This window comes from Lissotriton helveticus, chromosome 10 (genome assembly GCF_964261635.1).
Source record: "Lissotriton helveticus chromosome 10, aLisHel1.1, whole genome shotgun sequence".
Lineage (NCBI taxonomy): Eukaryota > Metazoa > Chordata > Amphibia > Caudata > Salamandridae > Lissotriton > Lissotriton helveticus.
This window is the reverse complement of record NC_136071.1, coordinates 354,047,845-354,073,865: the sequence shown is the minus strand read 5'-3', so window position 1 is coordinate 354,073,865 and position 26,021 is coordinate 354,047,845. Positions and strand designations below refer to the sequence as shown.

The 26,021-nt window shown below is 45.3% G+C and overlaps 1 protein-coding gene across 2 annotated transcripts in view; it reads left to right on the top strand.

Moving 5' to 3' along the window:
* CCM2 (CCM2 scaffold protein) overlaps positions 1-26,021 on the top strand; it is a 349,754-nt gene that overhangs the window by 300,349 nt on the left and 23,384 nt on the right. For both annotated transcript variants that reach the window (XM_078662564.1, XM_078662563.1), the window contains 2 exons: positions 20,855-20,990; positions 22,383-22,440. In XM_078662564.1, the coding sequence (XP_078518690.1) occupies positions 20,855-20,990; positions 22,383-22,440 (194 nt within the window). The remainder of the gene's footprint in view (positions 1-20,854; positions 20,991-22,382; positions 22,441-26,021) is intronic.

Genomic DNA, 26,021 nt, shown 5'->3' with positions numbered 1-26,021 from the left:
CAGCCGTCAGTGCATGCTTTCACCAGGCACACACCATCAGCCGTCAGTGCACACTTTCACCAGGCGCACACACCACCAGCCGTCAGTGCACGCTTCCACCAGGCACACACACCACCAGCCGGCAGTGCACACTTCCACCAGGCACACACACCACCAGCCATCAGTGCACAATCTCTACAGGCACACACACCACCAGCCATCAATGCACACATCAATTGTTAACACATCCACAATTAACTATTGTAGCAATCGCAGTATGGCGCACTTTACTTTTAAACATATTCATCTAAAGCGCAGCATGCCACCATTGCTACAAAAATAAATACACTTTTTTGGGCCTACAATTTATAGGCTTTTGTTGCAATTGGTGTTGCAATTTTTAATCAATGCCAGTAGCTCAAACGTAATTAATGCGAGACCTATTGCATTGCAAATGCTTGTTTTCTTTCAAACTGCTCGTCCTTCCCTTCCATCTCTTGCATTCCTTCTGCCTCTGAGCACAGCATACTCTGTCACAAGCGTTTACCTTAATCTCAATTAATGTAATTCTGCAAATTGCCCACTCACTACTCCTACAGGATCCCAACCTCTCCTTCTTCCTCTGAAAGTAATGCCCATGCAACCTAACACTACCTAATCTTCTCTAGCTAATCTACTATTTCTATCAACCATGTGCTTGAGCTCATGTACTCCCCACTAATGATCACAATGAACTCCTATGTATTTAATCCACCACAAAGGAAATGTAGTGAGTGCATGGAATGGTTTGTTTGGGCACACAAGATAAATTCTGTTAGCCAACAATACCCAGAAATGCTGAACTTACCACTAACCTTGGGTTCCGGAGCAGTGTGCTGCCTAGCGTAATGCACATCAGCTCTTCGTCAGGGGTAGTAAAAATGCAGTTAGAATCTCAATTATGTAGGATCCGGCAGAGCATGAATCTTTTGTTTCTTTATTACTTCCCACAGTGGTTTGTAACACAAAAGGTACCAAATGACTGTTGAGTCACATGTAACACCTTTATCTGTTATTTACCTGTTGGATTTGTTTGAACAGGTATTTACATAGTTAAAAAAAGGAAATTAAAATTTAAAATCTCAGAACGGAACATGCTTTTAGCTAAAAAACGGATACTGTCCTATTAGTGGCTACATGTATCAAGTGCCTGTTGCCATTTATTGTGCACATAAAAGTTCAAGATATTTACTAAGCAAAAATGACCAATGTCGTGCTGGTGAAAACCAGCATCTTGAGTTCATAAATATCAGTTATTTTTACCTTTGATAGAAAAGACTGCGGAGTCAGCCCTATGCCATGTGTAATGCATTCATCTAGTCCTGGATTTCTAGCCAACAACACTCTGCATTCTCACACTTGAATTACACTTTTTCCCGTTATAAGTAATGACCAAGTGTCTCAGCATACTAAGTTTTGTTAGGTAAAAACTAAAGACTGGCTGAACAAACCAGATGGAGCCACTTGCTAGCTGTGTTCTGCATGTAATCTTAATATGCATTTGCATAGCGCACTATCATCGTGCCTCTAGGTGCTTTCATTGAAGGCAGAATCAAGACAAATGATAAGAACATTTCACTTGAGGATCATGTATGCTGTTTGTTAAGCCAAGATTTCAGGTGGCGTCTAAGTGGAGACAAGAATTTTCCCAGATGAAAGCTATGTAAAAGAGAACTTGTTCGTGCAAGCCGAAAAGCTACATCCACTTGTTCTGCTCTGCTCTTTCCAAATCTTGGAATAATCAGAGGATTTGTTGACGAGGAGCAAAGAGTCCTCTTAGGAAATCAATGTTCTTAGGCAACATTTTGGTAAAAGCTGAGGCATCATTTGATAGCGACTTGTCATTTTGAAATGAATTCCTTGTCACAATAGAAGCCAATATAGTTTTTGTAAAGTAGGGCTCATACAAGCAAAACCTATCTGGTTGTGTATTCTGGGCCGCTTTTTACTTATGGAGTATAGTTCTAGGTAGTTCCAAAGAAAGAGAATTGACAGAGTCCAGGCGAGAACCAATTCAAGCGGTTATGAAGATGTGCGTACCATTAGAAGATATGTAAGGGATAATTTTTCTAAGGATTTTTATATGAAGGTAGATGAGGGGCAACCTCAGAAATATTGGCTGACATAGCGGATTATGTATTTTTACCCTGAACCTCTTCACGCATGTAACGGGTAAAGGTAGGTTGCCCAATCCAACATGCCGATAAGTTTTGAGCCCCAAGCTGCTCCAGCCCTTTATAATAAGGGCTTTCACCGTTTCTTCATTCAACTTAAGTTTTTTGCTGCCCAGCCATTGCAATATAACAAGCATTGACATAGCCAATAGATCTCGCTTTTGAGACCTATAAGTATTTAGTTATGCAGCACAATATACTTGGTGCAACAACATCAACTGTTGCATGGCTAAGCACTTATAAGGTCCCGATGGCGAGACCTATTGGCTATGCCAATGCTTGTTATTTCATGGTGAAGGGCATAATACAGTGATTACCTAAAAGTAATCACAAGCTCTCAGATTACACCTCATTCATGAATGACTGAGACGAGGAAGAGTTGGGGGTGTAATGCCCGGACATTTTAGGTACGGAGAGGTAGGTGTAAGTGGGAATAGGTAAAGTAGATCGAGTTTGAAAATTATGAGACAAATTTGGTAAAAGCAATGCATGTGAGGGAGAAAAAAATATTTGGTTTATGTCAATTGAATAACGCAAGGGTGAGCATGTTGTGTCGTGTTTACGCACGTTATATGGTGTTATGAATCCCCAGGGTATGAGCCTTTCAAACCTTGCCCATGCTGAGTTCGTATATTGTATTTTTGTAGTTAAAAACCTCTTAGCAGTGATATTCAGGTATGTGTCAGTGAAATGATAAGACGTTTACATGCTTAAATGTGAATTCTGTCTTAAATGCTAGTTTCCTGCTGCACAGTTTATTATGGGAAATTAACATAGGCTGCCTCATCTGTGCAACATCCACCAAAAAGAAAAATGCGAAACGGGGCAGCTTTTGAACAATAATACAGTTTGATTGAAACAGCCCTGCTGGTACCTTTAGTGAGAAATGCCTCACTAGAAAATCGGATTCAAGGGAAAACAATTATCTGTGCGATATTTTATCGCAACGCTAATCCTTAGCCTCAGTAATAACATGGAATGAGCATGGGATAAGGCTTCTGGTTTTATCAGAACCACGGGTGTCCATTTTCAGAGCAGGAGGACTTTACTTATCAGAGTCTGAGAATTTCCCACAAAGTCCCAAAACTAAAACTGAGTTTCCCATCACCCCTCCTGCATTGTGAACGTGGTCCACTCACCCAGTGAGTGCATGTCCCGTGTTTATCTACCGTGGCTGTTGCAACATGGCGACTGATACCTGCTAATTGTGCAATTGTCCAGCAGTGAAAGGAAAGAGAACAAGCGTGCATGCCTCGTGCTGAAAGTATAAAAAAAAAGTTTAACGAGGAGAGGAGGGGGCAGCAGGGGTTGGGGAGAGAGGAGAGGGCCTGCGCCTGTTTCCCTATCAGGAGGGAGCAGGAACCATCTGTTAATTACAAACAGATGGTTTCAAAGCTCGCTCCCGCAAGGGAATCGCCAAACGTGCACACGTTGCCATTCAAAGCAATACAATGCGTGCACGTTTTTGCCTGAAATACGGAATCGATTTCTAAAGGTCTCCTTCTATGCAGCGCATGCACGCTGCGTAGGCGAGACCTAAAAACACATGCTTTGTTGAAATTCAGTGTGGGAGGATGGACTGCTATCACGGCAGAGTAGAAGCTTGGTATTGTCTGCATACATATATGATCTGGCACCTCCCTCCAAAATCTCCTTTGCTAATGGCACAACATATATGTTGAACAAATTTAATTATGTTGAAGAACCTTGGGGAATCACACATGTTTGTGGTGCTTTTTGAGAATAAGTACCAGTGTTAACTTCTGAAAAACGGCCAGACCAAAAGGATTTGATCCATTGACTTGCTCTCGTAATAATACCTAGTGCTCTGAAACGGTCCAAGGGGATTGACTGATCGACTGTGTCGAAAGCAGCAGATTGATACAGCAAGATCAAGGCTTTCATGTGACGTGAGTCAAGCTTGCATCTTGGATCATCAAGAACGGACAAAAGTACTGTTTCAGTACCATGGTCCGGGTGAAAGCCTCCTCGATTGTCCACTAAGCACTTATTAGTTTGGATATATTTGTACAGTCGTTTTACATACCAGTATCTGTAGTATATTTTTCTGGAGGTGGTTTTTTATTGATTTAGAACTATTAAAAGTGTTTGATGAAAAGATTCAAAATCGCCCATGACTGTGATGTGATACCTTGTAAATGGTAGGTTTAACAAAATATTTTAGTGTGTGTTATTCAAAAATCATACTTCTATTTACCAGGAGCTTCCAGTAAGTACACCTTTACATAATACCATTTCACATTAAGACAACCTTTGTTTTATACAGTGGTACTTAACATACTACTTACAGTGTACATTCTTTTCGTGAGCATGTTTAGGACACCCCCACCCTTCAAATATTTTATTTCCTATTGTTTTTAGCTCAAGGGATTGTTCTAGCACCAGCCCTAACACCAAACTGCCCATAAGTTTAATAACCTTCTAGAAGTGCCTGTATCAATAATTTCTTCATATCTGCTAAACATTGTATGAACTTGTTGTTGTTCTATCCATCGTTTGTCCTAACACATGATATCACTGATATCATCTTAAATAACATCAACTGTACTGATAGCTCAAATTACACCATTGAAGGCTTAACTGGTATTTCACAAATCCAACATGACATTGATACCATCACCTTTTCAAGCTTTTAAGACTTGACAAAATCCATTGGAACTAACATAAATAAAAACTCTCCAAAAGCCTTTTTAAAGGCATACCAGTACAGTTATTGTCTTGCTCCACCCCTTGCCACAGCATATAAGCCGATGTAAGTCATTAGCAAACATTCAATGACATCTACATTGATGACTTGCATTCTGTCGGAATTCTTCTACCCATCCACGTAGATATTTGCCTGAACTCTTTAAGCTATGGAAATTATTCTGATTCAGTGGCTTTGATGACGAGGTAGACAAATATGTAATCCACAGTTGCTATTGGATGGCTTCTGGAGCACCCCTGGGCCACGAAAACTATACATTTCCCTACCTCCCAGTGGGTAGTACACCAGGTGTGTATTTTTTGGAAAAAATATTTTAATTATTTACCTCAACATTTACTTGGTGTTTATGGTGTAAATCATGAGCTTGTGCACTTTCATTTAGTTATGTTTTGTGCTTCCTAGAACTTACAACCAAATCTCTGCCTTCCATTTGGTAATAAGTAATAATGCAATGAATAATTGAAGCACACAGGATATTTTTGCCATAACACACCTAGCACACTTACTTAAATGCTATCATCTAGAGGAGCATGCTGCAAGCATCTTGTGGATAAAACATGTAGTTTTCAAAAACATTTTTAGGTTCACTATTTGATTGTCTGCTTTGCACATTAAGCAGATTTGTGCCTAATGCATATTATAAAAGCAGCATCTATTCCATCACAGTCTGAAAAACCGAAGCATTAGCAAAGCCAATGGGACTGACGTTGTCAAGCTGGTGTGATGGTAAATATTTAATTACATTTTTATTGCAAGGATAGGCTGCAAAACAAGAGATTATATCCCCACCTAAACGGTGCTGCCACATTCCTACTTAACAGATTTTAATTAAATAAACACCATTTGCTGATATGGCTGTTTTACTGGTGATGCTTTTTAAAATAACACGCCTTTAATTGTACCTTGCGTTTTATTACTATTTGTGAAGCAGAGAGGAATTATTTACCACCTAACCACATACTCAAATCAGAGGCAGTTACAATATCACATTTTTACGATAACTTTGGAAAAGAGGTCGTAAATAAATCATCATTTAACTGGGCACCTGAAGTGCAGGTGAAAAAAATTACCAGTATTTATAGTTATTATAAAAAATTAATAAAGTCAAAGGCACCATTTGAACCATCTTTGTCACAGAAGGGACAGGAACTATGTTTAGGTGAAAGTAAACAATGTGCACAGACTTTGTGCAGTCCCTCAAAGTGAAGGAAACCAACAGGTGAAGTCGGCCAACCCATTGCCCCATGCTGTATGCTGTGATGAGAAGCAATTTGTGATTGGCAAACAGACCATGTAAAGAAACCTTCTGATTAAAACCCCTCTATATATGTATTTATGTATGTATTTTTTTTTCAAAACAATAGTCTGGCAAAACAATTACAACTTCTTCAAAGGCCAAACTTAATAGGGCCTTTATCATTATCAATTTACATTTACATTTTTATCACAGAATTAACAATCCTGATAGTTGATTTATGTTGATCCACATAGTCTGTCCTCTGAGTGATGCCTTCATTCAGGGTAATAAAATGTGTTCCTCTTCAACCAAGGCGGCCTGAGAGAAATCTCTATCCCATCCAATCTCCATGACACCCAATTCAAAAATATAATCCTAATAGAGTATGGCACCTTTGAAACTCTGCTCCACTGTAACATTACCTTGTAGGTCTTAATCGGCTCTAAGCCTGAACCAGCAGTTGTTCTGAACATTTGTAAACTTGGTTCTGGCAGTAGATCATGTTTACAAACAATGCTGTGAATGCTGTCTAGGACCATGTGAGAGTCAGCAAGCTTTCTTCCTAAGTTAGTTCCAAATAGCTCAGGTACAGTTATTAATTTGGCCCAGACAGCAGACCACGTTTTTGAAAATACAGATCAGGCAAGAAAAAGTGGTGGACCTGACCGAATTTTTGTGGGGGAGCTGCAGCCAAACTAGAAAGTAAATAACCTTACTCACCATGCACTGGACAGTATAACTCTATCCCAATAAGAACAAAGAGGAGCCCCTTAAAACCAAAAGGATTAGGGCACTATACAGTAGGAAAAGAGAAATATCCTTTGGATTTTATAACAACCTTTCATTTACCATTCATCAATGCCTTCCTATCCAGCAGGTGTATGCGCACCCTTCATGTACCGCCACATATACACTCAAGAGAAATGTACCATGTATCTCCCACAGAGTCATTAACCATCAGGGTTACAAAAGTATAAATCGATTTATTAATTAAAAGACAGATGATAAAAATACTGATTAAAACCAGGGAAAAACCCTGTACCTAACAGACACCAAATATCATAATATCAAATCAACAATATACACATGGGCTCAAATGTACAATCACAAATTAATAAACAGTTCATTCAAAAAGAAATTCATAAAAATGGCAAGGGAGAGTACATAACACAGACAAGTTCAATATGTCCTTTGTTTGTTACATATCTGTATTGCGACAATGATTATGGCGTGGATCTTGGTACCCAGTACTCGTTGACCTCCGCCTTTCTCACAGATTATGTACTGAAATGGGCGTCGACGCGTTTCGATGGGTTATATTGTTTCACCATCTTTATCAAGACAAAGCAATTTATACTCTCTAAAATTAAAAGATGGTTTTGGGAGCAGTGTTGATTTCACCAGTGCCTGTGTGATAGGAAACAGATATCAGTCAAATCTGTCCTAAGAAAAGGTTTTTCCCTGGTTTTAATCAGTATTTTTATCATCTGTCTTTTAATTATTAAATCGATTAATACTTTTGTAACCCTGATGGTTAATGGCTCTTTGTGGGAGATATATGGTACATTTCTCTTGAGTGTATATGTGGCGGTACATGAAGGGTGCGTATACACCTGCTGGATAGGAAGGCATTGATGAATGGTAAATGAAAGGTTGTTATCAGATGTTCACACATGTACCACGCTTATCCATCTCCATATACCCATTGCACATAATCTTTTCCCTGCTGAATCATACAGATGGAGGTGAAAGACCCTTTTAAGTGGGACTGACTCAGAACCTTTAGAAAGGTGAGACCAGTTGGCATCTCCCAAGCAGGTAATGGATAAAACGTCCTGGCCCTTCACTATCAATGATGCTGTTGCCACCTCCAGTATCAAAAAAAATCTGGTAAAGAAGGCAGTAATTAGTCTCACTAAGAGGGGACACGTTGATCATGGTGGTGCATGTATGCTGACCCACAACTGACCTCTGGACAGATTAATTACAGATCACCCCAACCAGCAAAAGAGCACCCAGAAGGCGGCCCATAAAGCTTCGGTTGGAATAAGGAAAGGTATGAGGTGGGGGAAGAAAACAGACTCTCAGGCCCAGAAGGGCCCTCAGAGGAAACTCAATGCCCTCAGAGGAAACTCAATGTCCAGTGGACCGGGGAAATGCCATTGTGAAGTGTCCATTCTAAATTTCCCTAGAGCTTTTCTTATCCAGTCATTTGGACTACAATTTCATTAGGACTCAATTCTATTGTTATCTTTAGCATGTATATTTAACGACGAAGGCCCCTTTGTTGGATGCAACTGCCCACATTCATCAATACACTGATTAAACAAAACTTTACATTGAGTTGTCATATGTGTATGATATTAGAACATCCTTGATGATCTCTACAGGTTAATGATCCACCTTTAAGTTGAACTCATTGAAGACTGAATTCTTGATTATTCCTCCTCCTTATTATCATGTGCACAACTACCTCCAAATTCTGCCTGAAAATGACCCCCATCCTGCAGTTTCTCCATCTGCCAAATTCGCTGGCATCGCTCTTTCCTTGTGTCTTAGCCCCTTCGATGCTTATGACAGAACGGTTCCGTCATCAGCGTCGGTTGGGCTGTGCTGATGACGGAACCGTTCCGTCATGACCACACCCGTTTTTCGAATCTTTAGCACAGCGCGAAAATTCGCGCCGCGCTGAAGAGGTTAAGTTTCAAAGCACACACTGACAAAGCCAGTAAATCTCGTATTTTTCAGTGACTACTCCTTTGTAAAAAAACAGGCATCTCATCGCAGCATTTCACTTATGATTAATTTCAAACTAAGGAGGGTAATATATTATGACTGATGTTTCCTAGTGTTCCCTTGTGTCACCTTCAAAGCTGTGAGTGTTTAAATACCATGTCAGTAGACAACTAAATTCTGTATTCTGAAGTACAGAACTAAAAAACTCTTGACTATCCATACTTCTCTCAGCACAGACTTTCTATTTAGTCCTGAAATTGGAAACATTAACTTTAAACTTGTCTTGGGTATCTTCCCCATCAGATCCCTCTCCCCGAATGGCTTTTCCTATATCATCTCTTCTCATTTGATAAATGTATCTAGCTACAAAATTTGTTTTCTATGTCTATCATATTCCTCAGTACCACGTGGGGTTCCTTTTCCTCCTGTGGTTTATTTTTATTCATTGGTAAGTGCTTCAGTAGCCAAGGGTCTGGCAGCGCTTTATATAAATAATTCACAAGTTGCACCATTGAAATAAAGGTATTTTTGTTCCATTCAGATCTTTTTAATGTTATAATAAAACTAATACATGTGTGAGCTACTTTGATATTGAATATGTGTAAGAGTGTTACACTTGCTAACAGTGACGATAAAAGTAATGATTTACAGAAGCAGCAATTACGTTTACAGTATTTGAAATTACAATGTGAAGTTAGGATTTCTTGACAAATGTAATTGTTCATACCTAATAAAATTATTAAGTGTAGTGTTAGACCTGGCACCTTGGCGTGAGTTTCCCTTCCACTTTTTACTGATGTGCCTCAGATGTTTTTGCTGGTGTCCGCTGCTCAGGGCACTGCGCCACGGCCAATCCGTGCCGCAGTGCAAGTGCTCCCAATGTAAAGTATATTTGTGATTGATGTCCATGATTGGTTCATTGGATTTACTGTCAGTCCCCAGTAGAGTGCACCAGGAGTGCCAGGGCTTGTGAATGCCAATACTGCAAGTGGGCCTGCAGCGCTGCTTGCGCCACCCACAGAAGCAGCCTTTTAAAATGTGTCTAGGGTCTGCCATTGCAGAACCTGCATGCAGTCTGGTACTGACTTGCTGGCTGGGCAAGTGCATCCACTTGCCAGCCTCTAAACCTTCCCTTTGCTTCATATTAGTCACCCCTATGGTAGGCCCAAGGGCAGGGTGCATTGTAAGTGTAAAGTAGGACATGCTCTGATGTTTGTGGCATGTCCTAATAGTGTATTACAGCCAAATTCGTTTTTCACTATTGTAAGGCTACCTGTTCTCTTAGGCCAAGATGGGCTGCTGGAATTATTACACTCTATAATCCCAGCAAGCTCAGGGAACATGGTAGAAAGTCAAGTTTAGTATGCCTGAACTCAGAATAATAAAATACTTCTTTTAGTAAAGTTTATTTTAATATCCTATGTTTGCAAATGCTACTTTTAGAAAGCTAGCATTTGCTTGCCTAACCATTTCAGCCCGCCTCTGCTAGGATGTGTATCTGACTGTCTGGGTTATGTGAGTGACAGGGCTTGGGGATGACAGGTGGTGAATGCAAGGATTACACCTTAGTGGTAGGTGGGAGTGCCCCTGGACTCTGAATAGGGCTGTGCTCTGGCACCACAATGCTGGCTCCACCTCCTGGAGAGCGGCTGATGACTCAGCCCGACACCTGGCCCAGGAAGAGGTCAGCCTGTCAACAAACTCATCCTGGCTGCCCCTGTCCACACAATGCTGGCTCCACCTCCTGTGGAGCGTCTGATGTGCCATCCCTGCTCCCTGAAAGGAGAGACCAGAGTACACCCAACAAAGTGCTCAGAGACTGAAAGAAGTTATGCAGAGGCCCCCCGGCCTGTAAGAACAAAGAAAATGCTGCATAAAAGTAGGAGCCCTGCTCCTTGCAAACTAGAATCCTGTTTCCCACAACGAACCTCTGCCCAACTAGAAGGAGAAGAAGAAGCTGGAAGGACTGGCCTGCTGTCTGCCTTGCTGAGGAAGTAGAGAAGACTTAATGAAAAGACTTTGCTGACTTGTGCTAGAAACTTTCTCCAAGGGCTTGTCTGAGCTTGCCCCCTGATCTGAACCCCAGGACTAGTGGGTTCTTGGTGCCTTCGCTCGCCCTCATCTGAACCGTGTGCTTTCTCCTGCTGGAGCTGAGACCTTGTGCCTGGCCGCCCGTGTCCTGTGAGAGCCCCGCTCGTGCTCAGTCGCTCTCTTCCCCGTGGACCGGGCCGCCTGCTCACCTGTCGCCTGCCTGTCACTGGAGCGAGTTGTGTGCCCTCACTCGCCCCTCCTGCTGGAATTTCCCTCTCGAGCGCGATCTACGCCTCAGGCAGCCGCCGTACGTCTCAAGCGTACCCGGCCACCCCGCTTCGCCCTCTGACCTGGAAAGAGGCCGTGCGCCCCCCTGAAGCGCCCCCAGTACGGACCGTACTGGAGGATCTGGGCCGCACCTGCCTCACGAAAGCCGCTGCCCACTGAGAGTCCGGAGGTCCCCCCCGACGCGCACTGAAGGAGTGCGAGTTGTTCCTGCTTCCCCTGAATCTACTGGACACACGCCAAGACCTCTTCAACGGACTTGGGGTCCGCATCGTTCTGTTTTCCCCAAAACCAACTACTCAACCCGGCTTTGCACGCCGCTTGCGCATCCTTTCCCAGCCTCTGGGTGCACGATTGCGATAGCGAAGTACGGTCGAAGCGTACCATTTCACAACCGTCGGTGAGGGCCATTGGAGCCGTACTGCGAGGGGCTCCTGTCAAGTACGTCTCGCATTCCCCGCCAAGAGATCTTGTGCGCCTAGCCTCTCCCTCCCCAGCGGGTACGCTTCGTCGTTCTGCCGAGAAGCCGTACGCCGCGTTGGTCCGCTCACGCGAGAAGCGCGAGCCTTGGTAGGGCCCGGGGTTTCCTTCCGTGCGGAGCCTAGAGGAGCGCGACGAAGCGCACAGAGGTGCTTGGGAGTGCCATACCGTCCAGGAAAGGGGCAAGAGGCCCCTAAGATTGCAGGCTAAGAACAAAAAGAACTATCTCTAAGTGAACTGAACTAGAAAGGAAATATTTGAACTGTAACCAAGGATACTTGCCTAACTACAATCTTGTGGCTTAAGCTAAAATCGTTATAATGGTCTTGTGATAAGTCTTACCTGCACAGATATATTTTTATATATAAAGAAGAAGTATTTTTACATATATCCACAGCCTGGTGTCCATTTGTGGAGGGATTGGTATATTTACTGTGTGGGTGATTACAAATGCTTAACTCAGAAACACCTGAAGAATAGCCTTGGCTGCTCACGCCACGCACCTAGAGGGTGAGCAAGGGTAATTCTAAGGGGTCATCCTTCGCCCTGACTTAGAGGAGAGGGTCCCTGCTTGTCACAAGTGAATACTTGCGCTAACCAGAAACCCCCAATTCTAACATTGGACGCAGCAGTGAGGATTTGCGAATTTGCATTTGTGGTTTACATACAGTGAATTATTGATCACCACATAGTGAGAGCAGACCCATAACGCAGCCACGGATTTCTATTTTTTTTTTATTTTGTTGAGACATCTGCCATTATTGAAGCCATGCCTGGCTCACTTCCTGCTGGAAGAGCACCCTCCGTGATTTCTGGAATTGATGAGGTAGATTGGGAACACCGAGGACTGGAGGGCTACTCAGTAGAGCAATTGAAAGGCTACTGTGTAAAGTTGAGAGTTCCCCATACTGGATTCAAGAGGAAAAACCAGTACCTCAAGGCGCTGAGAGCCTGGAAGGAGTCAAGGGAGCCACAGAATGCGGTGGATATCATACCACCAGATGGCATTGTGAATCCCAGCAGAGGTCTGTCACCAGAGGAGCTGACAGACAGGGCAGCAGACAGGGCACATGCCATGGAGATGGCAAAGTTAGCTGGACAAATGGAAATGGAGAAGCAAAGATTGGCCATGGAGGCGCAACAACGCCAGATGGATCATGACATGAGATTGAAGGAGTTGGAGCTGAGAGGTTTGGGAACAACTCCTTCTGGTGGCAGCACAACGCCAGTGCAGGTAGAGTCCAGGGTGTACATACCCAAAGATGTGGTTAAGGAGTTCTTCAAGGGGGATGACATAGGACAGTGGTTTAGGGCCTATGAAGTAGCCATGTCCTCCCACCGGGTCCCTGACAAGGATTGGCGAGCGGGGTTGTGGGGGAGGTTCCTTAGCGAAGGGCGGGACACCCTACTAGATTTGCCCACTGAAGAACACCGTTCCTATCCCACATGAAAGAGGCCTTAATGACCAGGTATGGGCTAACCCCTGAAATGTACAGACAGAGGTTCAGGGGGTGTGAAAAGCGTCCTGGGAGTACGTATGTGGAGTATGTGACCAGTTTCTGCAGAGCACTGGATGGTTGGGTGAAGGGTAGTAAGGTAAATGATTTTCAGGGGCTTCTTGATTTAATGGCATGGGAGCACTTGTCGCAACATTGTTTTCCTGAGCTACGCCAGCACCTGATTGATAGCAAGCTGTCCAACCCGAGGAAGCTTGCTGAGGAGGCGGACCGCTGGCTCAGCACCATGGTCCACAAGGGTCCAATGGGAGACTCCGCCAGGGGTGGGCAGGGTCCCCAGCAGAAGAGTGGGGGGGGGACAGGGGTAAACCGAGAGGTTTCCAGCGAGGCCCCCAAAGTAATCCCCAAGGGAACCAGCAGAGAGGTTCTCAGCCTCCCCCACCCCCGAAGCAGACCGGGGCCCGACAGGTAGATCTGTTCCAAGAGGGCCCTTCAATTGTTACAGATGTGGTGACCCGGGTCCCTTGCCACTGACCCCAAGTGTCGCCTGTTTGGTAAACCAGCACCCACTGGTGCTCCACCTTGGCAAGTAGCTAGTGTTAATTTGGGGGAAGAAGTAGTAGTCCCGGGGGTGGAGATCCTGTCCAGATGACCCTAGTCTCTTTAGGAGAAGGTGAGATGGTCCCTGAGAACTACCTGCCCTCTAACACTAAGAAATATGGGCAGGTGGTGACCATCAATGGTAGGAAAGCTGAGGCTCTTAGAGATACAGGAGCCAGTGTGACTGCAGTGAGGCAGCACCTGGTGTCTCAAGAGCAGGTTGTACCCCATGCCTACTGTAGGGTTATCAATGCTGACAACTCAGAGAGTCAGTGTCCGATGGCTCAAGTTCCCTTCGAGTGGGGGGGGTATCTGGTACTCTGCAGGTTTGTGTGAGAAAGGCCATGCCTGTAGACTGTTTGCTAGGGAATGACCTGAAAGACTCCACTTGGGAAAAGGTGGAGAAGACGGCTCACCTGAGGATGGTGGGCCTGCCTGACTGGGCGTGCGTGACCACCCGGTCAATGGCAGCCAGTAGGGGTGCTCAAGAGATCCTGGAGCCTGAAGGAGAGGCCCAGGAACCGGCCTTAGAGAGAAGGCGCAGGGGGCGCGGGAAACCGGCCCCTGAAGTTCCCACGGTCCAGGAGGAAGCAGACCTTGAGGGGGATGCCCTGGAGCCTACAGGGGAACAGATTGCTGAACTGGGGGACCTGTCTGAGCTGACCCATTGGCAGCAAGAAGGAGGCCCCTCCAGGGAGGAATTCTGCAGGGAGCAGAAAGAATGCCCTTCTCTCGTGGGTATGTGGCAGCAGGCTGCAGACCAGGCCAATGGTGTTCAGGCTAGAACACATTATGTGTACTGGGAGAATGACCTCCTGTATTCAGAGCCTAAGGTTGCTGAACCTGGGTCAGCCCGTGCGCTGGTGGTACCCCAGAAGTTCAGAGCCTTCCTACTGGGGCTGGCTCATGATGTGCCTTTATCAGGACATTTGGGGATGGACAAGACCTATGATAGGCTTGTCATCCACTTTTATTGGCCCCAAATGCACAAGAACTCAGATGCTTACTGTAGGACCTGTCAGACTTGCCGGGCCAGTGGTAAGAGCGGAGGGAAGCCCAAGGCTCCTCTGCAACCCTTCCCCGTGGTCGGTACTCAATTCCAGCGAGTGGGTATTGACATTGTTGGGCCTCTGGGCCCCAAGACAGCCATGGGCAACAGGTTCATCCTGGTCTTGGTGGACCATGCCACCCGGTACCCTGAAGCCATCCCTCTGAGAACAGTGACGGCCCCCGTGGTGGGACGGGCACTGATGGGAATTTTCTCACGAGTAGGAATCCCTCTAGAGGCGGAGAGCGACAGGGGCACCAATTTCATATCCAAGTATATGAAATCCCTTTGGCAAGAGTGTGGTGTAACATACAAGTTCACCACCCCTTACCATCCCCAAGGAAATGGGTTGGTTGAGATATTCAACCGAACCCTAAAAGGCATGATCATGGGCCTGGATGGTCCAATGAGGCGTAAGTGGGACGTCCTCTTGCCATGCCTTCTCTTTGCATACCGTGAGGTGCCACAGAAGTCCCTAGGGTTCAGCCCCTTTGAACTGCTGTATGGTCACCCAGTGAGCGGACCTCTGAGTTTGGTAAAGGAAGGCTGGGAGCAATCTCCCAGGAAACCTCCCCAGAATGTATACAGTTACATGCTGGCCTTCAGAAACTAGACCAGGCGATTCAGGCAACTTGCTGAGGCAAATCTGGAAGCCAGCCAGGATGAGATGAAGCGGTGGTACGACCAGAATGCCACTCTGGTAGAGCTTCAACCTGGACAAAAGGTGTGGGTCTTGGCCCCAGTGGAGCCGTGTGCACTTCAGGATAAGTGGACCGGTCCATTTGAGGTTGTGGAGCGCAAGAGTCCTGTCACCTACTTGGTGGACATGCAGTCTTCCAGGAACCCTTTGAGGGTCCTACATGTTAACCGCTTTAAGCCCCACTTGGAGAGGTCCGAAGTGGGCATGTTGTTCGCAACTGATGATGGAATGGAGGAGGAGACTGAGCCTCTTCCTGACCTCTTGGTAGCCTCTGAGAAAGATGGGTCAGTGGATGGAATTAACCTCTCACCCACCCTGACACCTGAACAACAGGATGACTGCCGCCAATTGCTGGGGCAGTTTCCAGATCTGTTCTCCCTGGTTCCTGGTGTCACAGATTGGTGCGTCCATGATGTGGACACAGGAGACAGCTTACCTGTGAAGCATAAGGCCTACAGAGTAACTGACAGGGTCAGAGCCTGCATCAAGGAGGAGGTCTCCAAAATGCTTGCTCTTGGGGTGGTTGAGTCCTCTAGCAGTCCTTGGTCCAGCCCCGTGGTCTTGATCCCAAAGGCTGCTGCGCCGGGAGCCACACCTGAACTCCGGTTCTGTGTGGACTACAGAGGACTCCATTCAGTCACCAAGACTGACGCGAACCCCATCCCCAGAGCTGATGAGCTCATTGATTGGCTAGGGGCTGCCCGGTTCCTCACGACGTTTGATTTAATGTCTGGGAACTGGCAGATCGCCTTGACCGATGGGACAAAAGAGAGGTCAGCATTCTCTACACCAGATGGGCATTTCCAGTTTGGGGTTATGCCATTTGGAATGAAGAATGCCCCTGCCACCTTCCGGAGACTGGTCAACCAGGTGTTGGCGGGACTAGCTGAGTTCAGCGCCGCCTACCTGGATGACATCGCGGTGTTCAGCAGCACATGGTAAAACCACCTGCGACACCTCTGGGAAGTGTTGATGGCACTGCGCAAGGCAGGCCTCACGATCAAGGCAAGCGAGTGCCAGATCGGGCAGGGTTCAGTGGTGTACTTGGGACACCAAGTGGGGAGTGGCAAGGTGGCACCCTTGCAACCCAAAATTGAGACCATCCTGCCTTGGGAACCCCCCAAGACCCAGACTGCAGTAAGAGCCTTCCTGGGGCTCACTGGGTACTACAGGAGGTTTGTCAAGGGCTATGGCACTATTGTGGCCCCCTTGACAGAGCTGACTTCTAAGAAGCAGCCCAGGAATGTGATCTGGACTGACACCTGTCAGAAGGCTTTTGACACCCTGAAAACTGCCATGTGCACGGCGCCCGTGCTCTTGGCTCCTGATTTCTCCAAGGAATTTCTAGTGCAAACAGACGCTTCAGAGCATGATGTAGGGGTTGTTCTCTCACAGATGACTGAGGAGGCTGGGACCAACCTGTAGCCTTCATCAGTAGGAGGTTACTTCCACAGGAACGTAGGTGGAGTGCAATAGAGCGAGAAGCTTTTGCTGTGGTCTGGGCGCTGAAGAAGCTAAGACCCTACTTGTTTGGGTCTCACTTCCGGGTTCAGACAGACCACAGGCCCCTCAGATGGTTGATGCAAATGAGGGGTGAGAACCCAAAACTGTTGAGGTGGTCCATCTCCCTACAGGGTATGGACTTCACAAGGGAACATCGCCCTGGCACAGATCACGCCAATGCTGACGGTCTGTCCAGGTTTTTCCGCCTTAGTGATGAGGAACTCCCTGGGGAAGGGTAGTTCTCCCCACATTTCAGCTGGAGGGGACACGTGTTAGACCTGGCACCTTGGCGTGAGTTTCCCTTCCACTTTTTGCTGATGTGCCTCAGATGTTTTTGCTGGTGTCCGCTGCTCAGGGCACTGCGCCATGGCCAATCCGTGCCGCAGTGCAAGTGCTCCCAATGTAAAGTATAAATGTGATTGATGTCCATGATTGGTTCATTTGATTTACTGTCAGTCCCCAGTAGAGTGCACCAGGAGTGCCAGGGCTTGTGAATGCCAATACTGCTAGTGGGCCTGCAGCGCTGCTTGCGCCACCCACAGAAGCAGCCTTTTAAAATTTGTCTAGGGTCTGCCATTGCAGAACCTGCGTGCAGTCTGGTACTGACATGCTGGCTGGGCAAGTGCACCCACTTGCCAGCCTCTAAACCTTCTCTTTGCTTCATATTAGTCACCCCTATGGTAGGCCCAAGGGCAGGGTGCATTGTAAGTGTAAAGTAGGACATGCTCTGATGTATGTGGCATGTCCTAATAGTGAATTACAGCCAAATTCGTTTTTCACTATTGTAAGGCTACCTGTTCTCTTAGGCCAAGATGGGCTGCTGGAATTATTACACCAACCGAGTATGGCTTCATCATGTGTATAACAGACACATGGTTGTACTTACCTTTGTGATGAATAATGAGGCAGGAATCATACCCCTCTAGTAATTAGAGTTTTCTATTTATGTTTATTAGGTGCCTGCCCCCTATCCCTTGGTCCTGATGAAGACCCCGCAGCAAGGACATTACTATTCCCTGCATCATTAAGAGGGTCGAAACGTCGACTATTACTTCCTTTGTGTCAGCTTCACGCCACGATTATTTTGATTTATTGCATTTTGTGAAGCATGTCTTTTCTAAATGATGTGTGCCATTAATTTACTGGCTGCTTTGGCTCTATAATTAATTGCCAATCGTGTTTTGAAAGTTTGATTTTACAATCACACACTCCTACCACTTCCTCATCCTCAGTATGATCACATCCTCCCTCCCTCTCCCCCCCTGGGGCACAATACAACCTTGAATAAATTGCCTATGTATTATGTATTTACTATACGTGATCCCTCAGTGATTATAAACTTTGAGGATTTGAATGCTGGTTTTTTATTATTTCTTTAAATCAGAATTATTGCTTTATTGTTTGTTGTTTCCACTGGGACCCCCTCCTTCTATTACTTTTAGAAAGCTAGCATTTGCTTGCCTAACCATTTCAGCCCGCCTCTGCTAGGTTGTGTATCTGACTGTCTGGGTTATGTGAGTGACAGGGCTGGGGGATGACAGGTGGTGAATGCAAGGATTACACCTTGGTGGGAGTGCCCCTGGACTCTGAATAGGGCTGTGCTTTGCCACCACAATGCTGGCTCCACTTCCTGGAGAGCGGCTGATGACTCAGCCCGACACCTGGCCCAGGAAGAGGTCAGCCTGTAAACAAACTCATCCTGGCTGCCCCTGTCCACACAATGCTGGCTCCACCTCCTGTGGAGCGTCTGATGTGCCATCCCTGCTTCCTGAAAGGAGAGACCAGAGTACACCCAACAAAGTGCTCAGAGACTGAAAGAAGTTATGCAGAGGCCCCCCTGGTCTGTAAGAACAAAGAAAATGCTGTATAAAAGTAGGAACCCTGCTCCTTGCAAACTAGAATCCTGTTTCCCACAACGAACCTCTGCCCAACTAGAAGGAGAAGAAGAAGCTGGAAGACTGGCCTGCTGTCTGCCTTGCTGAGGAAGGAGAGGAGAAGACTTAATGAAAAGACTTTGCTGACTTGTGCTAGATACTTTCTCCAAGGGCTTGTCTGAGCTTGCCCCCTGATCTGAACCCTAGGACTAGTGGGTTCTTGGTGCCTTCGCTCACCCTCATCTGAACCGTGTGCTTTCTCTTGCTGGAGCTGAGACCTTGTGCCCCTTTGCCCCCTCTTAGGGCCGTGACACCCAGGAGCCTGGCCGCCCGTGTCCTGTGAGAGCCCCGCTCGTGCAGAGTCGCTCTCTTCCCCGTGGACCGGGCCGCCTGCTCCCCTGTCGGCTGCCTGTCATTGGAGCGCGTTGTGTGCCCTCACTCGCCCCTCCCGCTGGAATTTCCCTCTCGAGCGCAATCTACTCCTCGGGCAGCCGCCGTACGTCTCAAGCGTACCCGGCCGCCCCGCTTCGCCCTCTGACCTGGAAAGAGGCCGTGCCGCCCCCTGAAGCGCCCCCAGTACGGACCGTACTGGAGGATCTGGGCCGCACCTGCCTCACGAAAGCCGCCGCCCACTGAGAGTCCGGAGGTCCCCCCGACGAACACTGAAGGAGTGCGAGTCGTTCCTGCTTCCCCTGAATCTACTGGACACACGCCAAGACATCTTCAACGGACTTGGGGTCCGCATCGTTCTGTTTCCCCCCAAACCAACTACTCAACCCGGCTTTGCACGCCGCTTGCGCATCCTTTCCCAGCCTCTGGGTGCACGAGTGCGACAGCGGAGTACGCCCGAAGCGTACCATTTCACAACCGTCGGTGAGGGCCGTTGGAGCCGTACTACGAGGGGCTCCTGTCAAGTACGCCTCGAATTCCCCGCCAAGAGATCTTGTGCGCCTAGCCTCTCCCTCCCTAGCGGGTACGCTTCGTCGTTCTGCCGAGAAGCCGTACGCCGCGTTGGTCCGCTCACGCGAGAAGCGTGAGCCTTGGTAGGGCCCGGGGTTTCCTTCCGTGCGGAGCCTAGAGGAGCGCGACGAAGCGCACAGAGGTGCTTGGGAGTGCCATATCGTCCAGGAAAGGGGCAAGAGGCCCCTAAGATTGCAGGCTAAGAACAAAAAGAACTATCTCTAAGTGAACTGAACTAGAAAGGAAATATTTGAACTGTAACCAAGGATACTTGCCTAATTACAATCTTGTGGCTTAAGCTAAAATCGTTATAATGGTTTTGTGATAAGTCTTACCTGCATAGATATATTTTTATATAAAGAAGAAGTATTTTTACATATATCCACAGCTTTGTGTCCATTTGTGGGGGGATTGGTATATTTACTGTGTGGGTGATTACAAATGCTTAACTCAGAAACGCCTGAAGAATAGCCTTGGCTGCTCACGCCACGCACCTAGAGGGTGAGCAAGGGTAATTCTAAGGGTTCATCCTTTGCCCTGACTTAGAGGAGAGGGTCCCTGCTTGTCACAAGTAAATACTTGCGCCAACCAGAGACCCCGAATTCTAACATGTAGTTGAGAGAAAATAAGGAAAGATGAGAAAACAGTAGAATATAAGATCAGAGTAGAGCTATTGTAGGAGTACAATACCAAGACTAACACTTCAATGCTGGAATGCATTTCACTAAAGAGATTTTGCCGACATAGCAGAATTGCAGAATAACTATCAGAAAGGCTGAGCAGAGATGATAAATTAATTAAACGCAATGGATAGGGTTATGGCACTATTAATAAGATCTGTGTTCCCTAAAGCAACCTTGCCAGATGTTCTTATTTAAGTAACCCAGGCCCACAGTTTATTAATTGGAAATTCGTTTACTTGCTTTCAATTTTCTCTGATCACTTTTAAATCTACTGCAAGCATCACATCAATAAGCTATTGTGACTGCATTTGGTAATGTCTGCTTCTTTCTTCCCTTCCAGGCAGCTGCGGAGGAACTCTGCCTTCTTCTTGGTGAGGTCTTCCAGATTGTTTACACAGAGTCCACCATCGACTTTTTAAATCGTGCGATATTCGATGGGGCCTCAACGCCAACCCGCCACACCTCTGTGCACAGTGGTAAGTGAAAAGCAGATCTCTGGGGGTTCAGATCTTTTGTTTCAGTACTAAGTAAATTGGAGTATAAATCTTTGGTCGCCTTCAAAATATTGATTTGGTATATAAATGCGGTCTCTCTCCACCTGAGATAACCTGAAATCTAGTGTTTTAGACAACTGTTGAACTGGGAAGAATATTTCAGGTGGGGACAGAGGAGGGAGAGATGGTGATGTGTATGTATGTGTCTATGTATGAACACTGGTTCATAATGGTTAATTTCAGAATCATGTTCATGTCCTATTAGCTGCTCCAACTGATTACTGCCTGTATGATTATGGTGCAAGACCCTTACTTCGTTTTGATTGGACAAGGCTAGTTTCACAGTTATGAGGCGCATCTTTGCTTCTAGTTCCCCTATTTCTGTTTGAAATCAGTGGTGGGTCAGATTTGGTCTGGCGAAGTAGAGAAGAGAGCTTATCTTCTATGTTTGGTAATGGTAGGATTTTTGTGTTTTGAACAGTTGAAAGACTGGGCAGGGGTTATGGATGTGCAATGGAAATACTGTGGCCAAAGTGATATTGATTTTTATTTCCATTTTCCTGGTCTGCTTGTTTCCATACTTCCTCAACAATCTTTTGTATACTTCAGAGGCGCCTAATAGCTTTCACCCAGGAGTGCTACATAAGACTGTCAAATACAATATTAAGCAGTTTTAAACCAATATGCCAATCATTTCAGTGTTTGTAGAGTGACAATGTTTTTAACAAAATTAGGTACTTTAGAAAATAGTTAGTGCAAAGGCAGCAGCACTGTGAGCTTCTCCAACACAAACATCAAGTGTAAGGGAGATGGTAACAGCAGTAATGCATTGTTCTCTCAGACGCACCAAATCAGGTATGGTGCCTCCATCAGCCACTAAGGAAGCAAAGACGGTCCTGCAGCAGACATGGACATTAACTTACAGATACGGTGGAATAAGCTTTGTAATTACATTTGGTGGACCAAGGACACTGATAGTGACTAGAGCTGGCTCTATACACAGTAGGATTGTCCATTGTGTAAGCTTTCTAAAAGCAGGACCATGTTAGTATTATGTGTAGACTGAGTTTGTAACATTGTTCAGAACAGTTAATCATTAGAATGTACATGCTCTTGTTTGGGAAGAAAAGTGTGTTTGATGTGTGGACTAGGAAATCCCTCTTATGAACTTGATTAAAGTGGCTGCTGTCTTGGTCCACGTTGGGTAAAACTGGCATGGTACAAGTCCCAGAGTGTTGTTCTAGCTGACACCTAAGTGACTCATTCAAATAGGATAGATACATGAAGTGACACCATGTGTCTGTATCAACTTTAGTGAACAGTTTTTAGTGTGTGAAATGGCAGATTTACCAAATTTTTCCCTCTCTTTTGCAGATGATTCTTCCTCTAAAGTGGATGTTAAAGAAGCTTATGAATTGGAAGCAAACCCATTGTACGTTTACTTTCCTTGTATAAAAAGTGTCTCCTTTCTATTTTTTCCGGTTTATCACTTGGATATTCCACATTATGAATGGATTTGTATGGCATGAGTGTGTGTGCTTCTATGGGGGAGAGAATAGCATTCATATAGCTTGTGTGCTCCAGTGTGAAAACTGTGTCTATGCACTTCCACAGAATGCCTTTGAGAGTGGGCTTTGACATTCTGTGTTGGCATGTGCTAAGGGTTCACATTTGGTATGTTCACATTTTGGTATGCTCAAAATACGGTTTCAGATCCTAGTAGCCAAAGTCAATATTCAGCTAGACTGAAATACTTGTGCGACAAAATAGGAGTGAAAGGGAAAGGAAATGTAAAACTCTTATTTGTGACTTTGTAGCATATGTGCTGGATTGTTTTAGATGTGCTAATGTATGCACTTTTTGATTTTATAGGGGCTCTTGAGCCATGGCACACCCCACACAGCTTCCCCCACCACTCACTGATTCATGTTTTTCCTGATTTTCTTCTTTCCTATTTGCACAAAAGCCTAAAGTGTGTAGCCTGGAATTAGATAAATAAGTTAAACTAATTTCCCTATTCAATTTATTTCATTTAGCTCCTTATAAGATTTTCATAGAGTTTTCCGTTCCTCTCCTTCTGTGCTAATTTTTACTAACAATGTGTTGTAGAAGATATCCAAAAAGGGGCAAGTAGGGTCTCAAATATGAGCTACGTGTGGGCTTGCATTAATTCTCACTGACCCTCAGTGTTGAAGCAGAAAATGCATAAATGAACCTATGTTTTGTTGTGGGTTAATTTTCTTGAGCTGAGTGGACATAGTGGACCCATTGCAAACTGGCTTGACTGTCTTCTGGGTTCAGGATAGTTGCATGGTAAAAGGACATTGAATGGCTGATGCAGACTTTTTATTAAAATATTCAGCTTTCTTGAAAAAGAGATGTGACTAAAGAGAGACTATTTAGAGGATCTTGGTTAGCTCATCCAGCGGCAGATGTTCTACCATCTTTTTTAATGTTAAAACTGCACAACCATAATGGGAAGGCAGTCCAAATTTGGGAACTTCCTGGACATAAGTGTCTGAGGACCATTCCATTCTAAGAAACTCTGCAAGATGGTTTCTCACACATACAAATTAGCAGTGGCCATTGCGTGTCTGAAGATACCACAGATAACATCTTATGGGTTACATATGTGTAAAGTGATCAATTCGGTAACAGCAGAGTGACCATTTTCCTGATTAGTTCTGATTCCGAATCCTACTTATCACATTGTCTGAAAGTTTACAGCATAACTCAGTCTGAGATCAAGTTTCATCATACTGTGCATAAATGAAGATGTAAAAATGATGGGGTCCTAGAAACCTTACTTTCTGCACCATTAACCTATTCACATATTGTGCATTCTTTGACCATCTAGTGGTTGACTTTGGAAAAGGCTTGTTTTTCATAAATAAAGTGTGTTGGTTGTTGACCCTGGGTAGATGTCGTCCTGAGCTCCACAATGCTGCACAACATATTTAAAGTTTTAGAACTACATGTCCATTCACGATCGAAACCTGTCAGAAAAGTTTTAATGATGACAATGAATTGGCCATTACCACAACTTTAGTGAATCAGGGAACGTGAAAATGAAGATATCAAAGTGTGCAACTCTTGCTGGTGAAAGATTTTGGCTCTATGGAGGTCTCTAAATAATAAAGTAGCAGGAATCCCAGATTCTAGATCAATCAAAAAAAGTACTAAAAAACCCAAGCCTGCAGTATTCCACAAAGTTAGTCCGCTAAGACACACAACACAAAACCTAGGAAAAAAAACCTTGGGTGGCTTATTGATGTTGTCATCTAGGCAAACTGAGGTTTCTTGAGATTTTGATGTCTCAAAAATCATAAACATGTTGTGTCAGCACAAAGAAGGGGGTTATCTGTTTATGTGGAGAAGTAATAGTCTAAAGTGGAATGTAGGTAGAAATTCTTCAGTTAAGAAAAGGGTCTTACTCTATGGAAGATAGAGCCCTCACACACCAGCTGGGTGTCATGCTTCATCATAGGGCTTAGCTCCCCGTGGGGCCCGCGCTTCAATGCCACACGGGCCCTGCTGGAGGGCTCTTTGGTGGCGATCTCTTTAAGTTGAATGGGTGCACAGGGGCTCTATGAATCTAGGGTAGAGTGCGCGTCAAAAGAACTGTGGTTAAAATAACCTAAAGAGTCTCAAAACAGGGTTTATTATATGAGCCCCTTGGTAGAGTTAAAAACAGGGAAGTGTGAGAAAGCTCTCAATAGTATGTGATGGACAGTGACAGTTTCCACACTTGAAATGTTTTTTAAAAGGTCAACATTTTTCACGCCTATTGGTGCAGGAGGGAGCCAGGGCATTTCTTCAAGACCAAAAGTACTGTGTATAGGAGTAACTTCTATCCTGCACCAGGGCTAGTTTGCATGTGGTGATAGAAGGGTGGGAACAGCCCCCGAAAAGAATGTTTTATGTGTATCTCATGGGACGTTCAATGGTAAATTGTACCTGGTAATGAGGTCCCTAATTGACTATACGAAATCCAACCCTATGGTTATTTGTTTCCAACCCCCATGGATTGTGGCCGAGTACTGCACGACAACTGCAGTCAGACAATGACTGCGTCCAGACGGGCAGAGAGGGGTAGGTCTTACACACGACTCTTCGGCTGATCATTGGCTGACCTCAGTTGTCACACTGTACTCTGCCACAAGGGGCATTGCAGCGCCAGCCCGACAAGGAGCTAAGCCCTATGATGAAGCATGTGCTATGCGAAACCAGTCCTAGGATGCTTGTCTCCTGTCCAGGGAGGACCTGGTCTGGCAGTTCGGGCTGGACTGTTCCCATTGGGCACAGGGTCAAGACTGATTTGCATATGGCTGGGTTCAACCTGGAATGGCATGGGGAGCAAAAAAACGATGGATTTAGGCCCAGATCTCTGTACTGGGGTGAATGTATGACATTGTTTTGCATATGATGAAGCATGACACCCATATGGGTGTGTGAGGGCTCTATCTTCCTTAAATGAAGAATTTCCACCTACACTCCACTTTAGACTTTATTTCTCCTCCAATGGAACAGATACCCCCTTCTTTGTGCTGATACTTTATCTCAGTTGGTGCATGGGTTCTGGACCTTTATCTAGTTCCTAGTCCCCCCTTCTTCTTTTGATTGATAGTCAAAAGAAAGTGATCAAAGAAAACAGCCCCTGAGCCACTCATTATGAAAGGCTGTCAACCTTTGGCTTCCATGCCAAAGTGGCATGGCACCGAAGATCTATGGTCAGCATCGCAGAAGCATTGGAATTGTCTAGCTCCAAAAAACATTGGCGACCAAGAAAGTGTCAACTAAGCCCTAGACTCTTATGTGATACTTGGACTGGGGAATTCTCTCTGTATTGGTCTGTCAAAGGAGGAGGAGTATTTGAGTGTCTTTAAGATTAAGATTTTCTAAGAGCAAGAGTCACAGATTACTATTGCTTAAAGATTGTTACAGTAAAAGGGCACTTCATAAGCGATAAATATCTTTTTTTTAAGTGAAAGGTCTTCTTGGCGGTTTCATATT